The sequence below is a fragment of the Saccopteryx bilineata genome, chromosome 3, assembly GCF_036850765.1.
Source record: "Saccopteryx bilineata isolate mSacBil1 chromosome 3, mSacBil1_pri_phased_curated, whole genome shotgun sequence".
Taxonomy (NCBI): Eukaryota; Metazoa; Chordata; class Mammalia; order Chiroptera; family Emballonuridae; genus Saccopteryx; species Saccopteryx bilineata.
Window position 1 is genome coordinate 287,962,990 of NC_089492.1, and position 16,245 is coordinate 287,979,234.

Consider the following 16,245-nt stretch of genomic DNA (forward strand, 5'->3'; position numbering starts at 1 on the left):
TGCGTAGGAAAGGCTCCCTCCCTCACTGCGGCCCCTAGTGGTGGAGCACTGGACACATCAGCTGTTTGTTGAGGCCTTGTATTTAGTGAAGGCCCAAATGCCGGTCTCTCACACCAGCACATGGCAGCCCTGAGAGAGGCTAGTGGCCTGGATCAGGGATGTGGTTATTTAGTGGCAGAGTCAGGCATTCTAGTCCAAGTTGTTTTGTGGAAAAATTTGTAACAGCATACAATCTCTGACACATGCATTCACTTCAAAGAGCAAGTATGTATATGTAAAATTTCCTTTTGAGGTTTTTGCTTTGTTTTTGGTAAAGAAATATAACCTTTAGCTATGGATGGGGGCAGGGTATTTATTTACCTCAGTCTTCATTTGTAGAATGGGCTCAGTGACACCTGTCTTGGACAGTGTACTAAGGAGCCTTTAAGGAGGACTTGGTCTAGGACCTATCGCTGTTGGTGTTGAGATTGTGATGTTCTGAGACAGTGGAAGGTGTTGTCCTGACTAAAAGTGTAGGTGAATGTCTGAGCTAGAAAAACATGTCAGATCAAAAAGAGAGATGAGAATCATCAATAGACATGTGGTTTTTGTTTTAAATAGTTATACTGTTTGCATTTTTAAAACTATAACTAGTTTAATGAAACTATTAACTACAGTTGACCCCTGAAAAACTCAAGGGTTAGGGGCACCAACCTCCCACACAGACAAAAATCTGGAAACAGTGCTAGAAGTTCAAAGTATGCTCATAGAGTGCAGTCAGAATTGAGGAGCAGCATCTGAGAACTCTTGGCAATGCCTGCTATGGGAGCTAGCCTGTCTCCTCCCAGACAGATTGGGTCTGCATGCTGTAAAAGTAGTGCTTTACTCAATCACCCTTTCTTTAATGTGTTAAAAATTTAAAACCAAAAACCAAATGGTGTTTTTCAAAGCAGCCTCAATTGTATACTTCCAGGTGGAAATATGTTTTAGATATGGGGTAATGGGAATCTATAGCAAATGGGATTATAAAGATGAAATGCGATAGATTTTCATCAAGTGGTTTGTGAGAGCCATTGACAGTGTTTGGAAAGGCTTTCGTTTCTTCTGCTTGGCACCAGTCCGTCCTCTCTTTTTTTCACCTTACTCCCTCACTGACATAGCCCCACATGTAAGAGCCATCTTCCATGTGATTCTGCTGCTCTAGACCTTTGGAAGAACAGTGGCACACTCCTCTTACTCCCTGCCGGGCTTATAGGCTTACACTTTTACATCTCTAGTGGGGGTTGAGGTCAGGGTACTATGGTTTGCTTACTTGCAAATATGCCTGCTCTTCAGTCCCCTGGCTGGTAAGTTATTAACATAAAATTTTGTGCAGAAGGAGCCATTTTCACAGTGGGAATCATTTTAATACCGACAGTGTTTTCCAAACACTTACCTAAGAGGATTGAATGGAAGTTGCTTTCTAGAAGTCCTGGTGAGTTTCTGACTGTGATGCACTAGTTAAAATTCACCAGAGGGAGTTAATTCTGAAAGCTCTCGGCCAGGGGTTAATGCAGAGTTGTCTTCTATCCATTTCTGTAGTGCTGTCCCCTCACTGCCTCTCCTCTCCGCTGCAGACACAGGTCAGGTCCAGCACTCGAGATGAGCCATGATGGGAGTTGCGTGTGCAGACGAGGGTGATAAATACACCTTATTCTTTGAAGGACTTGCTCCCAGCCTAGTCTTCTTCTGTTTGCTATCCAATTTAATGTTCAGAATAAATTATTTTTAAATGGATAGGGCAGAGTCCCCCCCCCCAATTTAAAAGATGAACAAATTGAGGCCAGAATTAATTACAATACAGTTTTACGTGTTCATTTATAGATTTTGGGGAACACTTAATATCTTGAAATGCGAACACCTGTGATCTGCACCCTGTCCTTGACTCTATTCTTAGGCCTCCCCCCATCCCTGAGGCTCCAATTATTTACATTTGTCACTCACAACCCTCCCACCTTGGTCCAAGACTTTGGTAGCCTGGTTAGGTTTTCCATCTGTAAAATGGGGTCCCAGCCTCAAAGGTGGTTGTGATGCTTCAGTGAGGCACTGCACGTAGAAGCCCTTGAGACACGTCCTAGCACTACTCTGCTAGCTTGTTATTGTTGTGAAGGGTTGTGTTTCCCTACCTGTTTCATACCGTGACATGTGACAGCGAGGCTGCTTGTCCTCAGCCCACCCTACTGCCCCTGGGGGGAGAGGGTCAGCACCTGGTGGGCCCTGGGCCCAGGGTGCGGCAGGCACTGACACGGACCAGCCTCAGCGGTAGCACCAGGAACTTTGAACATATGACTTTTCATATGAGAAAATGCTATTGTATTTTGACCCAATTGTGTTTATTCCTATTAAGTAGCTCCCATTTCAGAAGTGGCCGTGTCTATAACATCCTTGTCAGAACTCCCTTCTCGGAGCGGAGCAGCAGAGCAGCCTAGCTGCCCAGTCTGGGCGCTAGCTCTTCTCATTCTCCCGAAAACGAGAAACCGCGCTCGAGAAACCGCGCTCTCCAGAGTCTGTTACCTCCCAGCTTAACAGTAAATATTGTGTTCACATAACTCACTTTAAAAAAAAGCCAGGAATTAAGTATTCTTTATTAGGGACTCATAGGTAGGTAACTTCTGATGCGGATATGAAGTTTTAGCTCAATAATGGAAAACAATGGTAATGTGTCTAAAAATTGGAGCATAATTATGTAACATGACATTCTAATTTTCACTACAATGGCAAACATCACAGTATATAAGTATATCAAATTAACATACACCTTAAATTTATACAGTATCATGTCAAAATATATTTCAAGAAATAAACTGGAGCACAACCACAAACTTAAGTTTATAAAACAAAGCAAAGAATAATCTCCTTGCCATAAATAAATTTGCAGTTATATTTGGATCTTATCTGGTGATGGTGATTCAGAAATAGAAAAGGACTTGTTTTCTGCTCCCAAAGGATGCACTGTCAGGTTAACTGGAAGCAAACCCCTCGGTTCCCTCTGCTCATACTCCAGAGAGCCGCCAGACCACAAGTCTGCGGGTGTAAAAATCTGGGCTGCCGTGTGCCCGGGGCAGGGCTCAGGCCGAGGGACCCCGTGTGAGTGAGCTGTCTCCTCTCTCCCTCACCCTTGGCAGCCTAGCATTCTAATATGTATGCACCTTCAGGGGTGAAAAAGCTGAGAGACATAGAAAACACCATGAGGCTTACAATTTCAGCACTGGAAATGCCGCATTTCAGCTCAACTACTGAGAAACAGATCATGTCTCCGAGCTGTCGTTCTGCGGCTTAGAGCACAGGCAGACCTCATTTTACTGCACTTGGCTTTATTGCACTTCGTACCTTTATTTTTTAAGCAAACTGAAGGCAGGACCCTGCACCAGCAGAAAGATTACAACTCATTTATTATATATCACAATACTTGCTTTATTGTGGTGATCTGGAACCAAGGTATGCCTGTACCTATTTTTAAGTCCATAGTGTTGATTATTAAAGTCTTAGAAACGTCAGGGTCTTCATTTGAAGAGAGATGAATTAATAGAAAGGAGACCATAGCCCAGATGCGTGTTTAACACACTCTGACCTATTCTAATCATTGACTGCTCTGAGTGGGCTGGCTTTGTTTCCATTTTAAAGGCTACTCTGCATTTCTGGTAAACCACAAGGTGAAGGCTGGTCTCTGAGAAGCAGATGTTTTACCAGTTTTGAGGCCTTGTGGCTTTCCATAGAGAAGTAACAGTGCAGGCCACATGAAGCTTTTACTTCCTTTTTCTTTTTTTTTTTTTTTTTTCCTTTTTTTAAAGTGGAGCTGGTGGTGCTTTGCACTTGATAACACAGCCATTGAACTCCATTGACAGACGTGGTCTGTGTCACTACCAGATGTCAAAATCATATTTCTGGAAGCCGTTAGTTTGGAATGTCCTAGGACATTCAAGCAAGTGCTCCCAGTGAGCTTGGACCATAGATTTAGCCTTAGAACCTTGGCTTATACTTAGAGCCAGGGGTGCGGTGAGTGAGAGACATTGGGAGGGAGTTGGGAGAGCAGAGAGCCCTGAGCAGAGCCTTGGGAAGACTCCAGCATTTAGAGGCTGAATGGAAAATGAAGCCTGGTGATATGAGGAAAGTCAGGAGTTTGGTGTCATGGAACCAAGAAAGTCCACTCTTCTATCACAGTTCAGAATGCACCCTTTGACTTTTAAATGGTCTGTTTCCACTGTGACCACCATAGCTCCAGTTGCCTAAGGCTATACAGGGGGCAGAGTGGTGGTATAAGATACGATACTGTCTTTGCAGAGCTTGTAGACTCCATCCGTACATGAGAACTTATACAAGTAAATAAATGCCAAATGAATGGGAAGGAATGGTCAGGGAAGTTTCATTTTAGAGTGGGAGGGATTTGAACTTGGGTAAACCGGCAATATCTTGGTCAGGCTGTAGAGAGGAGTAGAAAAGATAGCCCAGAGTCCCGAGTTTAGACAGTTGCAATGTGGGCCGATTGACATTACTGAATATGTGGTTAGAAAGGATCTGGAAGGATCTGAATTCATGGCTAAAGGGGGGTGTAAACGCCACCCTGAATAGGTCAAAGAACTGTTCTTAGTAGGGGCTGGCGGCAGGACAGTATGGGGGTTATAATAAACTTGGTTTTGAAAAGACCCTTGTGAATGGTTGGATGGGGGAGCGGAGTTAGTAGGCTAACTAGTAGGAGAGGGATAAAAGTTTGGCCTGGGGCTAGCACTAGAATAGGCAAGAAAGAAGGGTCCTGGAAGACCTTTCTTAAGAAGAATACTGAGGACTTGGTGATTTGATGTTGGGGCCAACAGGGAAGGGCAGAGTCATAGATAATGGTACCATGACTGAAAAAGGTTATGTCTGTGGACTCTCAGCCTCCATCTTACAGAGTGTGTGACAGTGCCTGGCATGGGTTTTGGAGCCTGGGTTTGAATTCTGCCTTTCTGTCTAAGGGTTAGGGTGACCTTGGTCTAGTTACTTTACCATCTGTGCCTCAGCTCCCTTGCCCTCCATTATAAAACAGAATAATAGTACTCTGTAGGCTGTGAGGACATGAATGTACTGTATGAGGCCCTGGCATGGAGTAGGGACTTCATGGATTAGTTAAATGAACGATGTTCAGAGAAAGAATCCAAATCTGAGCTCGAGTTTGCTCAGCGCCACCTTGTCCACCTGATGCTCTGGCATCCACCTCAATCAGATGCCGCCTCCTCTGCGCCGGCCTCTCCGGAGAACCTGCTGGGTGTCCTTTGGCTTCCAGCCCATGTTCAGATCGCATGGGCCCCCGGCATGCCACCATGACTCACACCGATCACTCACCTCAACTTAGTGTGGACTCTCCTCTCCTGTAACCACTTCTCAGCCTCCACCTCCGTCTTTCATGGCGGATCTTCCAAACTCCGTCCACCCCTGCAGATGCTCTTAGTTCTCAGTAGTCTGACTGTGCCTCGCCATTTTGGGTAGGCATTCTGGGCGCCACCGTCTGTCCCTCTGGGCTCTCTGGCTGCACTGAGGAGCTGCACTCCACTACAGTATGCTTGACTGAATTAAGTCTCAGACTGATCTTTAATGACTCTACACGCGTTTATCTTACCTGCTAAAATAGAATCCATTTTAATAAAGGTCCATGGTTATTTTTAAATTCCTCCTGATACTAGGTGCTCAGTAAATAAGGAGTGGATTGAAGAAGCATTAATCCTGTTGGCTGAAGTTGAGTTCAGGCCTTCCTCATCTTACACCTGGGTTATCTCACTAGCCTCTTCAACTGGTCTGTCCATTGCAGCCAGACTGTCCCTAGGCCACAGCTGTACTGCCACTGGAGCGGCCCTTGTCCAGTCTCTCCGTGGACTGTTCATGCTTAAACTTCTCTGCAAGTCTGCAGTTAGGGCCAGTGGCCTGGCCTAAGAGGCTCTCTGCAACCTGATCCTCGATGGCTGCTCAGGGCCTACCTGCTGACACTCCTCTTTGCACACCCTGCCCCCCTTGTAGTTCCCAGAATGTTCTGTATGCCCTTCCTGGCTGGCTTCTCTGCTTGAAGCCCTGCTGAGCACACCTGGCAGGCTCCTGCTCTTCCTTGTCACTTCCTCTGAAACACCAGCAGTGTAAATTGCTTCCTCCTTCTAGCCCCACCCACAGCCCTTTGTTCCGCTGCTGCTTTTCTGAGGGCCCAGAGATTGATCTGTTTACCTGTCTGCCAGGGAGCCCCTTGAGGGCAGGGCAGCCTCCTTCCTCTCTTGCCCCCCTGTGGAGATGCCTTGCACGTGGTCCAGTATGCATGGTGCTGATAAGAACGATTACTTTTGTCAAGTAACTGAGGTCACTCTCTTCCAGACCAGAGGAGGGCTTGTTTCTTTTTTGTGCATTGACACACTTTTTCCTTTGAACTATAAGAATTATATTGAAAACTGACAGTGATGAGTCATATCTTAGAAAGGACGAAATCTGAAAATGCAGAGTCTCTAGGAATGGAGTAGGAGGTTGCAGATCGGTGTTGCAGGCCAAGTCTGGCTCTTCACTGAATTTGCCCGGCTGGTCTCTAACACGGGGAGTGGGAGGGACTCTCCTCCCGGTGGGCAGGTGATTTATTGGCTGGGAAGCTTCCGCGGTGATTTAGTTGTGAAACGGCGCCTGGCGAGGTGCAGGCTAATGCCTGGGCCGCGCTGGAGCGGCCGCCCACAATCCTAGGCCGGAAGGGACCGCAGGGGTCGTCGGGGCCAGCCTTCCAGTTTTGCAGCCTGGTGGCGGTGGCCGTGCGGGGGTAGCGCTGCTGACTGTGCCCGCTTGGGAGGGAGGATTGGAAACGGAGCGGCCTGGGAAGGGCCCCGAGTGCCGACGCGGCCCCGGCACCGTGGGCGCCCCCTGCTCACTCTCGCTGTGGTAGGGTGGAAGTTTCTGCGCCTCGCTGCTGCATTTACCCCTGCTGGTCCGAAGGAAGAACCCGAGAGAGCAGCGCCCGGGCCCCGGGAGGCGGTGGCGCAGAGCCCCGGCGTGGGGCCGGAGTGCGGGGCCGGCGGGCAGCGCGCTGATCCAGGCCGCCTTTTGCAGCCTCCCGCGGCCGCTGGGCTCTGCGCGCCGCACTCCAGCCTCCTCCCCCGGTGGCAGCGGTGGCCCCAGCCCGAGCCCCGCGCTGCGCGGCCCCGCTGCGGTCACACACCGTGCCACCTCGGCCGCTCCTCCCTGCGCTTTGTGGAGCCGGAGCGGAGTGACAGGCGCGGCCTCGCGCTGCTCCAACCCCGAGTGCGCTCGGTGCCCGCCCGGCGTACCTGTGGCTGCCCGGCCACCCCAGCCCACCCGAGCCCGCCCTGCTGGGACGTGCAGTGTGGGGTCGACTGCGTGGGACCGGGCTTCGCGCCCGGAGCCCCGAGGTGGGGTCCGGGGCAGTCGGCGGCTGCCTCCACTTGGGCGGGAGGGGCTGCCTGGGAGGAATGGGACAAAGTGAAAGTCTCTAGACTGCTAAGGAAACTGGGGTGGGGGGGCGGTGAGGGGCTTCGGGGGGATGGAAGGGGTGCTGGTGGTTCTTTATCTGGTGCTCTGGAATGGCTTTTAGTGAGGAGATGGCGGGCCGACCAGCTGATGTTCTGGCCCCCAGTGGGCTTCTGATATCGGTGCTTTCCTAGTGAATTCCTCGGATTAACGACAGGGCCTTGAAGCCGCTAGGGTGCCCTTCTGGGGAAAAAAGTCGCCGGGTTGGGTTCTGCTTCCTCCTTTCTCGGCACTCTGGGAAGCCTCCTCAGGTGGAGAGCAGTTGTGCTGTTCTATTGAGCCACGAAGCCTATTTGTTGTTTACGCCGTCGTCAACCAGTGCGCAGACTAGTAGCAGGGAGTGCACAGATTGCTCTGAGCCCCCCACACAGGGTGTTCTTCCCCAACCCTGTGTGGGGTATGGGATGTGGGCTTGGGGTTGTGTACAAGGCTGTGGGGGCCTGTCTGGCTGTGGGTCCCCAGTCTGCTGCTGAAATAGGCCCCCGAGCCCAGTCAGTATTCCCTGGCTAAGACTTTTGTGGTGGTTATTCTGCTGATTGCAGATAGCTTTGCTTTGCTGACATCCTGTTTTGTTTTCGGTTTTTACATCCCATTTGTTGTTGTTGTTTTTTTATCACAGAAACGCTTCGTTAAGGGGCTCAGGCAGTACGGCAAGAACTTCTTCAGAATTAGAAAGGAGCTGCTTCCCAATAAGGAAACAGTGAGTACAATTGGACTTTATGTAACTTGATTTTTTTCCTCTTCACTCCTGCTGCTTCTCCACACTTGATCTTATGAAATGGTTTCCTTTAACCCTGCACTGTGCTCACACTCAGGCTGGCCTCTAGCATCCTATTCATTTTACTTCCTTTTAGTTTTAGCTCATGGTTTTAGATAGTAAAGTGACAGATTATGTCTATCTCCTCAAAGAGAATGAACTTCTGTTGTAAGAACAAAATGGTCTTCGGCAATAGAGGGTTAAGTTGGGGGTGGGGGGAGCCCTGGGGTGTTGGGGAGTTAACATCTAATTTTAAATACAGTGGCTGAAATAGGAAATGTCATTTATCACTAGTTTGGATTTGGTTGATGTGGTTTGTAGCTCATATACTTTGAATTCTACTGGGACTTTCTCTGTATTTAATGTTGCTGTGTTTTGAAGAGTAGTTTTAACTCTTTAATTTTTCCAGACCTAAAAGTTTGCACTTTTCATTTAATGGATGTACAAGAATTGTTTTAATTTTTAAAGAGTCAGATCTGATGAGTATTCTTACTAAACTTGGGGTAGGAGGGTTTGCTGAGGAGACTTCAGAATGAAGTTATATGAGGAAATATTAGCAAGAGATTCTATATGATTTCTCTGTTACTTCCTACAGGTGCTGTTGGAGGAGGGTGGAGGAGTGTCCTCTTCTGGTTAGGCCAGGGAGTAGGGGAGACTTGGGTTAGAGTAGGGCCAGCTGCCTCCCAGTGTTTGTGGCTAAAGCAGAGTCCAGTAACCAGAAGTGCTCTTCAGGACTTGGGGATGGGGTGATTATTTAGACATTTTTCCCAGAAGTGTCAGGGGAGATGGATGAAGAATAGTCATTGTAAAAGTGGGTAGGTTGTTTAGTTTGGTTCAGTTTTCTGTTTTCTAATTGGGTGTTGTTTATTGATCTCTTCTTACTCAGTTTTGACTTTTTTATTTATTATTTTTTTAATGAACAGTTTCTTGATACTCTGTATAGTACCCTAAGAACAGCGATTACAATAGGAAAGAGGGATTCTGAGATTTCAAGTGTAGCCTCTTCTAAATCAGTGGTTTGTGTATCATCAATCATAATTAGATTAAACTTTTAATATTTATTATATATCCAAATAAGCTGAGAGATGTGTCATTTTGAAAATGATAAAGAGAAAATGTTCACAGACATTAAGATAAAATATATTATGTCATCATTCCATAAAACAACTTAGTTTTTTTGTTCTTTCCAGAACAGATTGGAAAGAGGTATTTAATGTAGAACAGTGAAAGTTTTCTGAGGATTTCAGTTATCTGAAGTTTGATACATACTTTTAAAAACTAAAATGCCTTCACTCAAGTGTAGGAATTTTGGTTTGACCAAATTTGGGTGAAATTGAGAGATCAATGCGTAGCTTTGATTTTAGTTGATGTGATGGGCTAGATCGTAATCTCTCAACTCAAGTTTTATCTACCCCTGTGCTCTGCTGAAACCTGCAAACCATGAAGGATTTGATACAAGATATCGTTTAACAATTACTTTATCATTCTGTTTCAAAAATAAATTTATAATAGCAAGATTAAGCATTAAATCTAAAATTTTCTGTCTAGCATTTGGAAATGCCAGTTTTATCTAGTTTTAATTCCTAAGTGGAAACTGGTCCAGCTCTGTTTTTCTCTTGCTCGTGGTTGTTCCTTATTCTTATTGATGATGTCAAGCTCCAGAAGAAGCCTTTTCTCTCCCACAGACAAGTTCTCTTCGAGCTGGTTCTCTGGTCTTTTCCTGGCGCATCTTTCCTGAGACCCTTGCCCAGCGCGCTCTGCTGTGGCAGTTTTCCAGTCACGTGACTCTTCTCTCTACCTCTCCTCTGGCACCTGGCAGTCTTCTTGTTCCAGCCTTTTCTGGGCCTGGCCATTGGAGCTAGTGGGAGCTTTATTGCAGCTGACATTGCCTAACTAACTGTTCTGGTGTCGGGCTCTTTTGTGTAGAATTGGAGGAGTTTGGTTAGTAGGGTAAATCTGTAAGGATTCTAATCAGCTGGGAGAGGCACTCGTATTTTTCTTAGTTATCAACATAGACGAGCTAATCATTCACAACTCTTGGAGAGGGAAGGGCAAAGGTCCCTCTTCATTTTTGCTGTGGAAGATGAGGAAATAAGTAGGCACCAGTGTTCTTGGTTGAAAACTTCCTTAATAGAAATCTTCATACGGTCATGCCTCTTTTTATAGCAAATCCTTAGATACTTTCCACATTCTCTTCTATTTACCAGAATTATTAACTCATTTCTTTGCTATTCTCAACTAACTTGAAACTTCAGAAGGGTGTCAGCATCCAGAGAACAGGCCTGATTGGGCCCGGGCGCAGGTCAGCAGACCTGTGCTCTATTCTTGGTTTCACCCGTAACTGTAGTACGTGATGATCTCTTGACTATGCAGTCTGCTTTGGGCTATATTACCGGGAAGTTCAGGGCACATCCTGACAAGGACTAGAAAATTATTTTCTCTAAAATGGTGTTTCTTTGCAGAAAACTTGATAGGTGCTGCATACAATCTTTATAGAATGTTCGCACAGATAGGGGATATCTCTGCTGAGAGTGGAATGGTGATTCCTGCCTCCTTGGCCACTTACCTGCTGTGGGGCCTTACACAGATTATTCAGCCTGTCTGTCCTTTCATGTCTGTGTCTGTAAAACAGGCTGGTTCTTCTATTCCTGAGAGGAGTTTTGAGAATTTAAATGAGATACTATCCATAAAGAGCACCTAAAAACATTTGAAAATGATTGTTCTTCCTATCTACTCCCAATATTATAGAGTAGTTAAATATTATGAAAGTACAGAATTATTTTCCACATATTAACAAATTGAATCCGTGTAAAAATAAATTTTTTTTTTTTTCATTCATCTATCTTGACAGAAAGCTTTTAGTTGAAAAACTGGGAAGGAGTAGAGAGGGCAGTGTCTAGTTTAAGGGGGATCTATTTGGTCTTGAAGCTTCGTTGAGGAGACTTCCGTTTTTACCAGTCCCTTTAGTGAGTTACACCGACAAAGGTTTCCTGATGGGCATGGACGGGGGCAGCTTTCCTAATTCTTTGGTTTCTGGTGTTTATTATGCAGGCGCTAAATCTGGCTTTTCTCTGAACACTGCTGCCCACTGAAGTGGAGGCAGTGGCTCTGAGTGTGGAAAACCGACTGTTTATAGAGGTCTAGTTGAGTGGGTATTTCATGTTAACCTAATGGTACCCAAGAGAATAACCACAACTCAAGTATTTTAGTTTCATGGTTGTACAAATATCCTGTAGTTTATTATCCTTCTCTGTAACCATTTGCCTCCCTCAATATGCTTATAAGATGTAATTAGTAGTAAAATACAGTCAAGAATCTTTTTGCCAGCATCTCAGATTCCCCTGGGCTGTGCACTTCTCTCTCGGGACACTGTTGGGCCTAAACCACATCAGAGCCTTGGGTGTAAGTACATTTGTGTAAATCAGAGAGTGTTCCCAAGCTGAGGTTCTGAGGGGTGATCCGAGCCAGGACCTTTGAGTTCTGCTTGAAGCCCTTTCGGGTGCTCTTTGGATTGATGAGCTACATGACCTTTGATGCTAAGGTAATGCCTAAAAAAATAAGAGACCAGATAGAGCTGAATCTTAATTACCAGGAGGGGAACCCATGTGATAAATAACATAAAATCATGGATGTTCCAAAAACAGGTTTTGATTTTCACGCACATTGAAGTTTTCTTCAAAATTCTGAGATGATTACTCAGGTGACAAGATATCTGTCGTCTTTAACACTGAAAACATGTTTGTGTTGTTTGAACCAAAGACTTTCTCTGTCTGATACCTGGATGATTGTCTCTTGAATCTTGGCTGGCCTTTGGTTATGGCTTTCTGTGTGAGCTGTTGCTCAGACATAGTTAGCCAGCATTGGATCATAGACGGGGAGCACTTGCTCAGTGACCTATCTCAGATGCAGCTAACGTTAGTGAGAAGATGATCTGAGCTGCTTTGACCAGGTAGAGAGAAGAGGGGCCCCCAGAGTTGTAATAAGCCTGTGGAGGGAGATGGTGCAAAGGCATACAGCCTTAACTACCATTTTCATCTCTGCAGTTTTATTTTTGAGCACCTAGCCCAGTAGAAATTAAGCGTATGCTATTTGTAAACCCAGTTGCTGGTACATTAATATGTACTATACTAGAAATTCATTTTCCCCCACTTCCATTTTCAGAGCTAAACATTCCATATAGTTTCGTTTTTAGAAGTTTTGTACGCATATCACTGAGCACTGTGATGGGGGGTGTTTTTAAAGAGGAGTAATGTGCCAGCTGTGCTTGCAGGGAGCCACCGTCACAGCAAGGAAGATGGACCATTTCTGTGTGCTCAGGGCCCTCCTTGGTGGATTTTCAGGCCCCTCAGTGAACACAGAGGCTGAGGGCTTCTGGAAGGTTCTTTGGAGATGTGGCATTTGAAATGAACTTTGAAGGAAGGAAACATTTTTTGACAGGTCGTGAGTGGGAGGGTAAAGGAAAGTGACTTTCCAACTGTAGGAGATGTCACAAGCAGAGGCATGGGACGGGGGACTGCAAAAGCATGCCTCAGGGGTACATTACTGTGGCTGGAGAGCAGGTTGCACAAGGGATACAGGAGGACTTAGGCCAGAATTATGGCTGGCAGGTTTACTGGGGGCCTTACACTCTCTCCAAAGAAGGTGTTTGGGGACCCTCCCCACCAAAGTCTTTTATTTTACTTATTTATTTATTTTTTATTTTTTACAGGGAGAAAGAGTCAGAGGGATAGACAGGGACAGACAGACAGGAACAGATATGAGAAGCATCAGTCATCAGTTTTTCATTGCGACACCTTAGTTGTTCATTGATTGCTTTCTCATATGTGCCTTGACTGTGGGCCTTCAGCAGACCAAGTAACCCCTTGCTTGAGCCAGCGACCTTGGGTCCAAGCTGGTGAGCTTTGCTCAAACCAGATGAGCCTGCGCTCAAGCTGGTGACCTCCGGGTCTCGAGCCTGGGTCCTCTGCATCCCAGTCTGATGCTCTATCCACTGCGCCACCACCTGGTCAGGCCCCACCAAAGTCTTTTAAATAGAGACTTGGAAGTGTCCAGGTTGAGATTCAGAACATTGTTGAGAGAGGAGGTTCTTGTAATAATTTAGTCTTGTAGTAAGACTGAAAATGGGGAGTTGAAAGTGACTTATGAGAATGGAAGTCTGTCTTTTTCTTTGATTTTCTTCATTGAAAATGTGAAAGAGGTGGGTTGTTTTGATGTTTAGGATTTTAACTTTGGGTAGATGAGAAGTATTAGAGATTTAAAATTTTAATTTGAAAAATAACATGAAAATCAGCCCTTTTCAGCTACATTTCTGGGAATGAGTTCTATTAAATAGATACAAAGATATCTTCAGACAAAAGACCTTTTACATAGAGCCTATTCCCCCCACAAAGAGTGACTACTATTGAGAAAGGGCTTTAGGACTGAGTTATCAAGATTCTGTTAATACTAAGAGGTTAAAAATGACTCTAGCATTCACTTTAAATGTTCAGCGTAAACTTTTATTTAACTTCAGATTATAACCTTAGATAAACAATTTTCTAGCCTCATTGATGCGTAATCTAATGTTATATAACAAAGTATGGACTTCCTGAATAGGTTGCTACTGTTAAGGACAAACGTGACATAGCCATATAACGATACTTCAGCAAGTTTCTGGTTTTAAACCAGAGACCTCTACTGCAAATGCTGTGTGTCCCCTCCGCTCATAGTGTGGTATTCAGATCATTGTCATCACGTCACCTGGAGTTCGTGCAAATCACGGACTCCCAGGTTCTGGTCCATTCCTGTTGAACCAGAATCTGTATCTCAACAAGCTCCTCTGGTGAGTTGAATGCACAGTGCCATTTAGGAAGCACTGCTGTTTACAATAATGAAGACTTGCAGAATCCTAAGCTTGTCTGTTGCATTTGTTCTTAAATAATGTTTTTATTCTGTTAAAGTTGTAAGTTGTTTCAGTGTTAGGGCTTGATTTTTTTTAAAAATTTCAAACATTAAAGAAAGGTATCTGGGCTTATTTTCATTATCAATAGCAAAATGTCTTTTTTTAGAAAGAGAGAGAGAGAAAGGGAGAGATGAGAAGCATCAACTTGTAGTTCTGTCACTTTAGTTGTTCATTGATTGCTTCTCATATATGCCTTGACTGGTGGGAGGGGAGGGGCTCAAGCTGAGCCAGGAACCCCTTGCTCAAGCTGGCAACCCTGCACTCAAGCGAGCCAGCCTGTGTTCAAGCCAGCAGCCTTGGGGTTTTGAACCTGGAACCTCAGCATTCCAGGTTGATGTTATGTCCACTGCATCACCACCTGGTCAGGCAATATAATAGAATTTCTTAATATAGCTTCCCTCTTCCCATTTCCCAGTTTTTCTAGAACTACAATTACAACTCTTGCCATATTCATATAAAATCTGTTCTCCTTCTCTTAACTTGTGATATCCAGTCCTAGTTTGTGAGTCAGACTCTGTTTGTTTCTGATAGAAATCTTTTTATTTGAAAGAATAAACATCTCATTAATAAGAAGTTTACATATTTAATGCTACAATGTTTTCAGGTGTTGCTTTTACTGGCACAACTCATATGAATAAGAAATATAAATGCTTTGAGATCGGCAAGATTCAGTAAAAAGATAGACGTTTTAAGTGCCATACCTTTTCTCTTAATAACTTACTCTCGAGTAGATGCAGATAGAGTTGGAATTTTCCATGCAAGGCGGAAGTGATCACCAATAGAAACAGCCACTGCCTTTTGGTGGCCAGTACTGTGATCCTATGGTTATTCCCAGGCAGGGAGTTTATTCCCATTAAAATGGAGCAGAGGCTTGAATCTGTTCATTTTGATAATCTAACCTATGGATATTTGACTAGGCAGTGATCCAGTTTCGACTAGGGTCATCTAAGAGAGATTGACTTGTATAAGTGAAGCAGTTAAGAAATTTGCATGTAAGAAACTTTTGGTGCTGATGTTGGGGGGAAAGGAGGTCTTAAAAAATTAGGTGAATCTTTAAACCAAGAGTTTTGAATATTTGCTTTCATTATTTGTTAACATCTTAGGTCTGTCTTTTTCGAATACTAGAACTGGTGGGGGTAGCATAAGAGTGCTTCAATGTATGCAGTGTAGTACTTAGAGAAACTGCATTTCAAAAACTGCTTTGGACTTTTTTTTTTTTTTAATTCAGTGAGAAGAGGGGAGGCAGAGAAGACAGACTACCACATGTGCCCAACCAGGATCCACCTGGCAAGCCCACTAGAGGGTGATGCTCTGCTCCTCTGGGGCTTGCTCCATTACTCAGCAACAGAGTTCTTCTTAGCACCTCAGACAGAGGCCATGGAGCCATCTTTACACCCGGGGCCAATTCATCCTGGGCCGACGCTCTACCACTGAGCCAACTGGCCAGGGCCTTGAACTTTTAAAGTATTATTGAACACGGTGCTGCTTATAAGGATTGGGTTTTTTTGTTTGTTTGTTTGTTTCATGTATTTTTCTGAAGCCGGAAACGGGGAGAGACAGACAGACTCCCGCATGCGCCCGACCGGGATCCACCCGGCACGCCCTCCAGGGGGCTACGCTCTGCCCACCAGGGGGCGATGCTCTGCCCCTCCGGGGCGTCACTCTGTTGCGACCAGAGCCACTCTAGCGCCTGGGGCAGAGGCCAAGGAGCCATCCCCAGCGCTCGGCCATCCTTGCTCCAATGGAGCCTGCTGCGGGAGGGGAAGAGAGAGACAGAGAGGAAGGAGAGGAGGAGGGGTGGAGAAGCAGATGGGCGCTTCTCCTGTGTGCCCTGGCCGGGAATCGAACCTGGAACTTTTGCACGCCAGGCCGATGCTCTACCACTGAGCCAACCGGCCAGGGCCAAGGATTGGTTTTATGTATTTGCTAAATGATATTTCTTAGGCTATGGCTGGATCTTGGTTACCTGGTGAATTTTAGATGGAGACATTTATGACTTCTAAGCTAAAACAGACTCTCCCATTTTATTAGCTGTTAAAATAAATGG

The 16,245-nt window shown here is 45.4% G+C and overlaps 1 protein-coding gene across 7 annotated transcripts in view; it reads left to right on the forward strand.

Moving 5' to 3' along the window:
• Positions 1–16,245, forward strand: part of RERE (arginine-glutamic acid dipeptide repeats) — a 433,372-nt gene that overhangs the window by 369,146 nt on the left and 47,981 nt on the right. For 5 of the 7 annotated variants that reach the window (XM_066270541.1, XM_066270544.1, XM_066270542.1 and 2 more), the window contains one exon: positions 8,120–8,200. In XM_066270541.1, the coding sequence (XP_066126638.1) occupies positions 8,120–8,200 (81 nt within the window). Of the gene's footprint in view, positions 1–6,716; positions 6,895–7,234; positions 7,383–8,119; positions 8,201–16,245 lie in introns of those variants that run through there. The other 2 variants (XM_066270546.1, XM_066270547.1) reach the window with 2 other exon arrangements.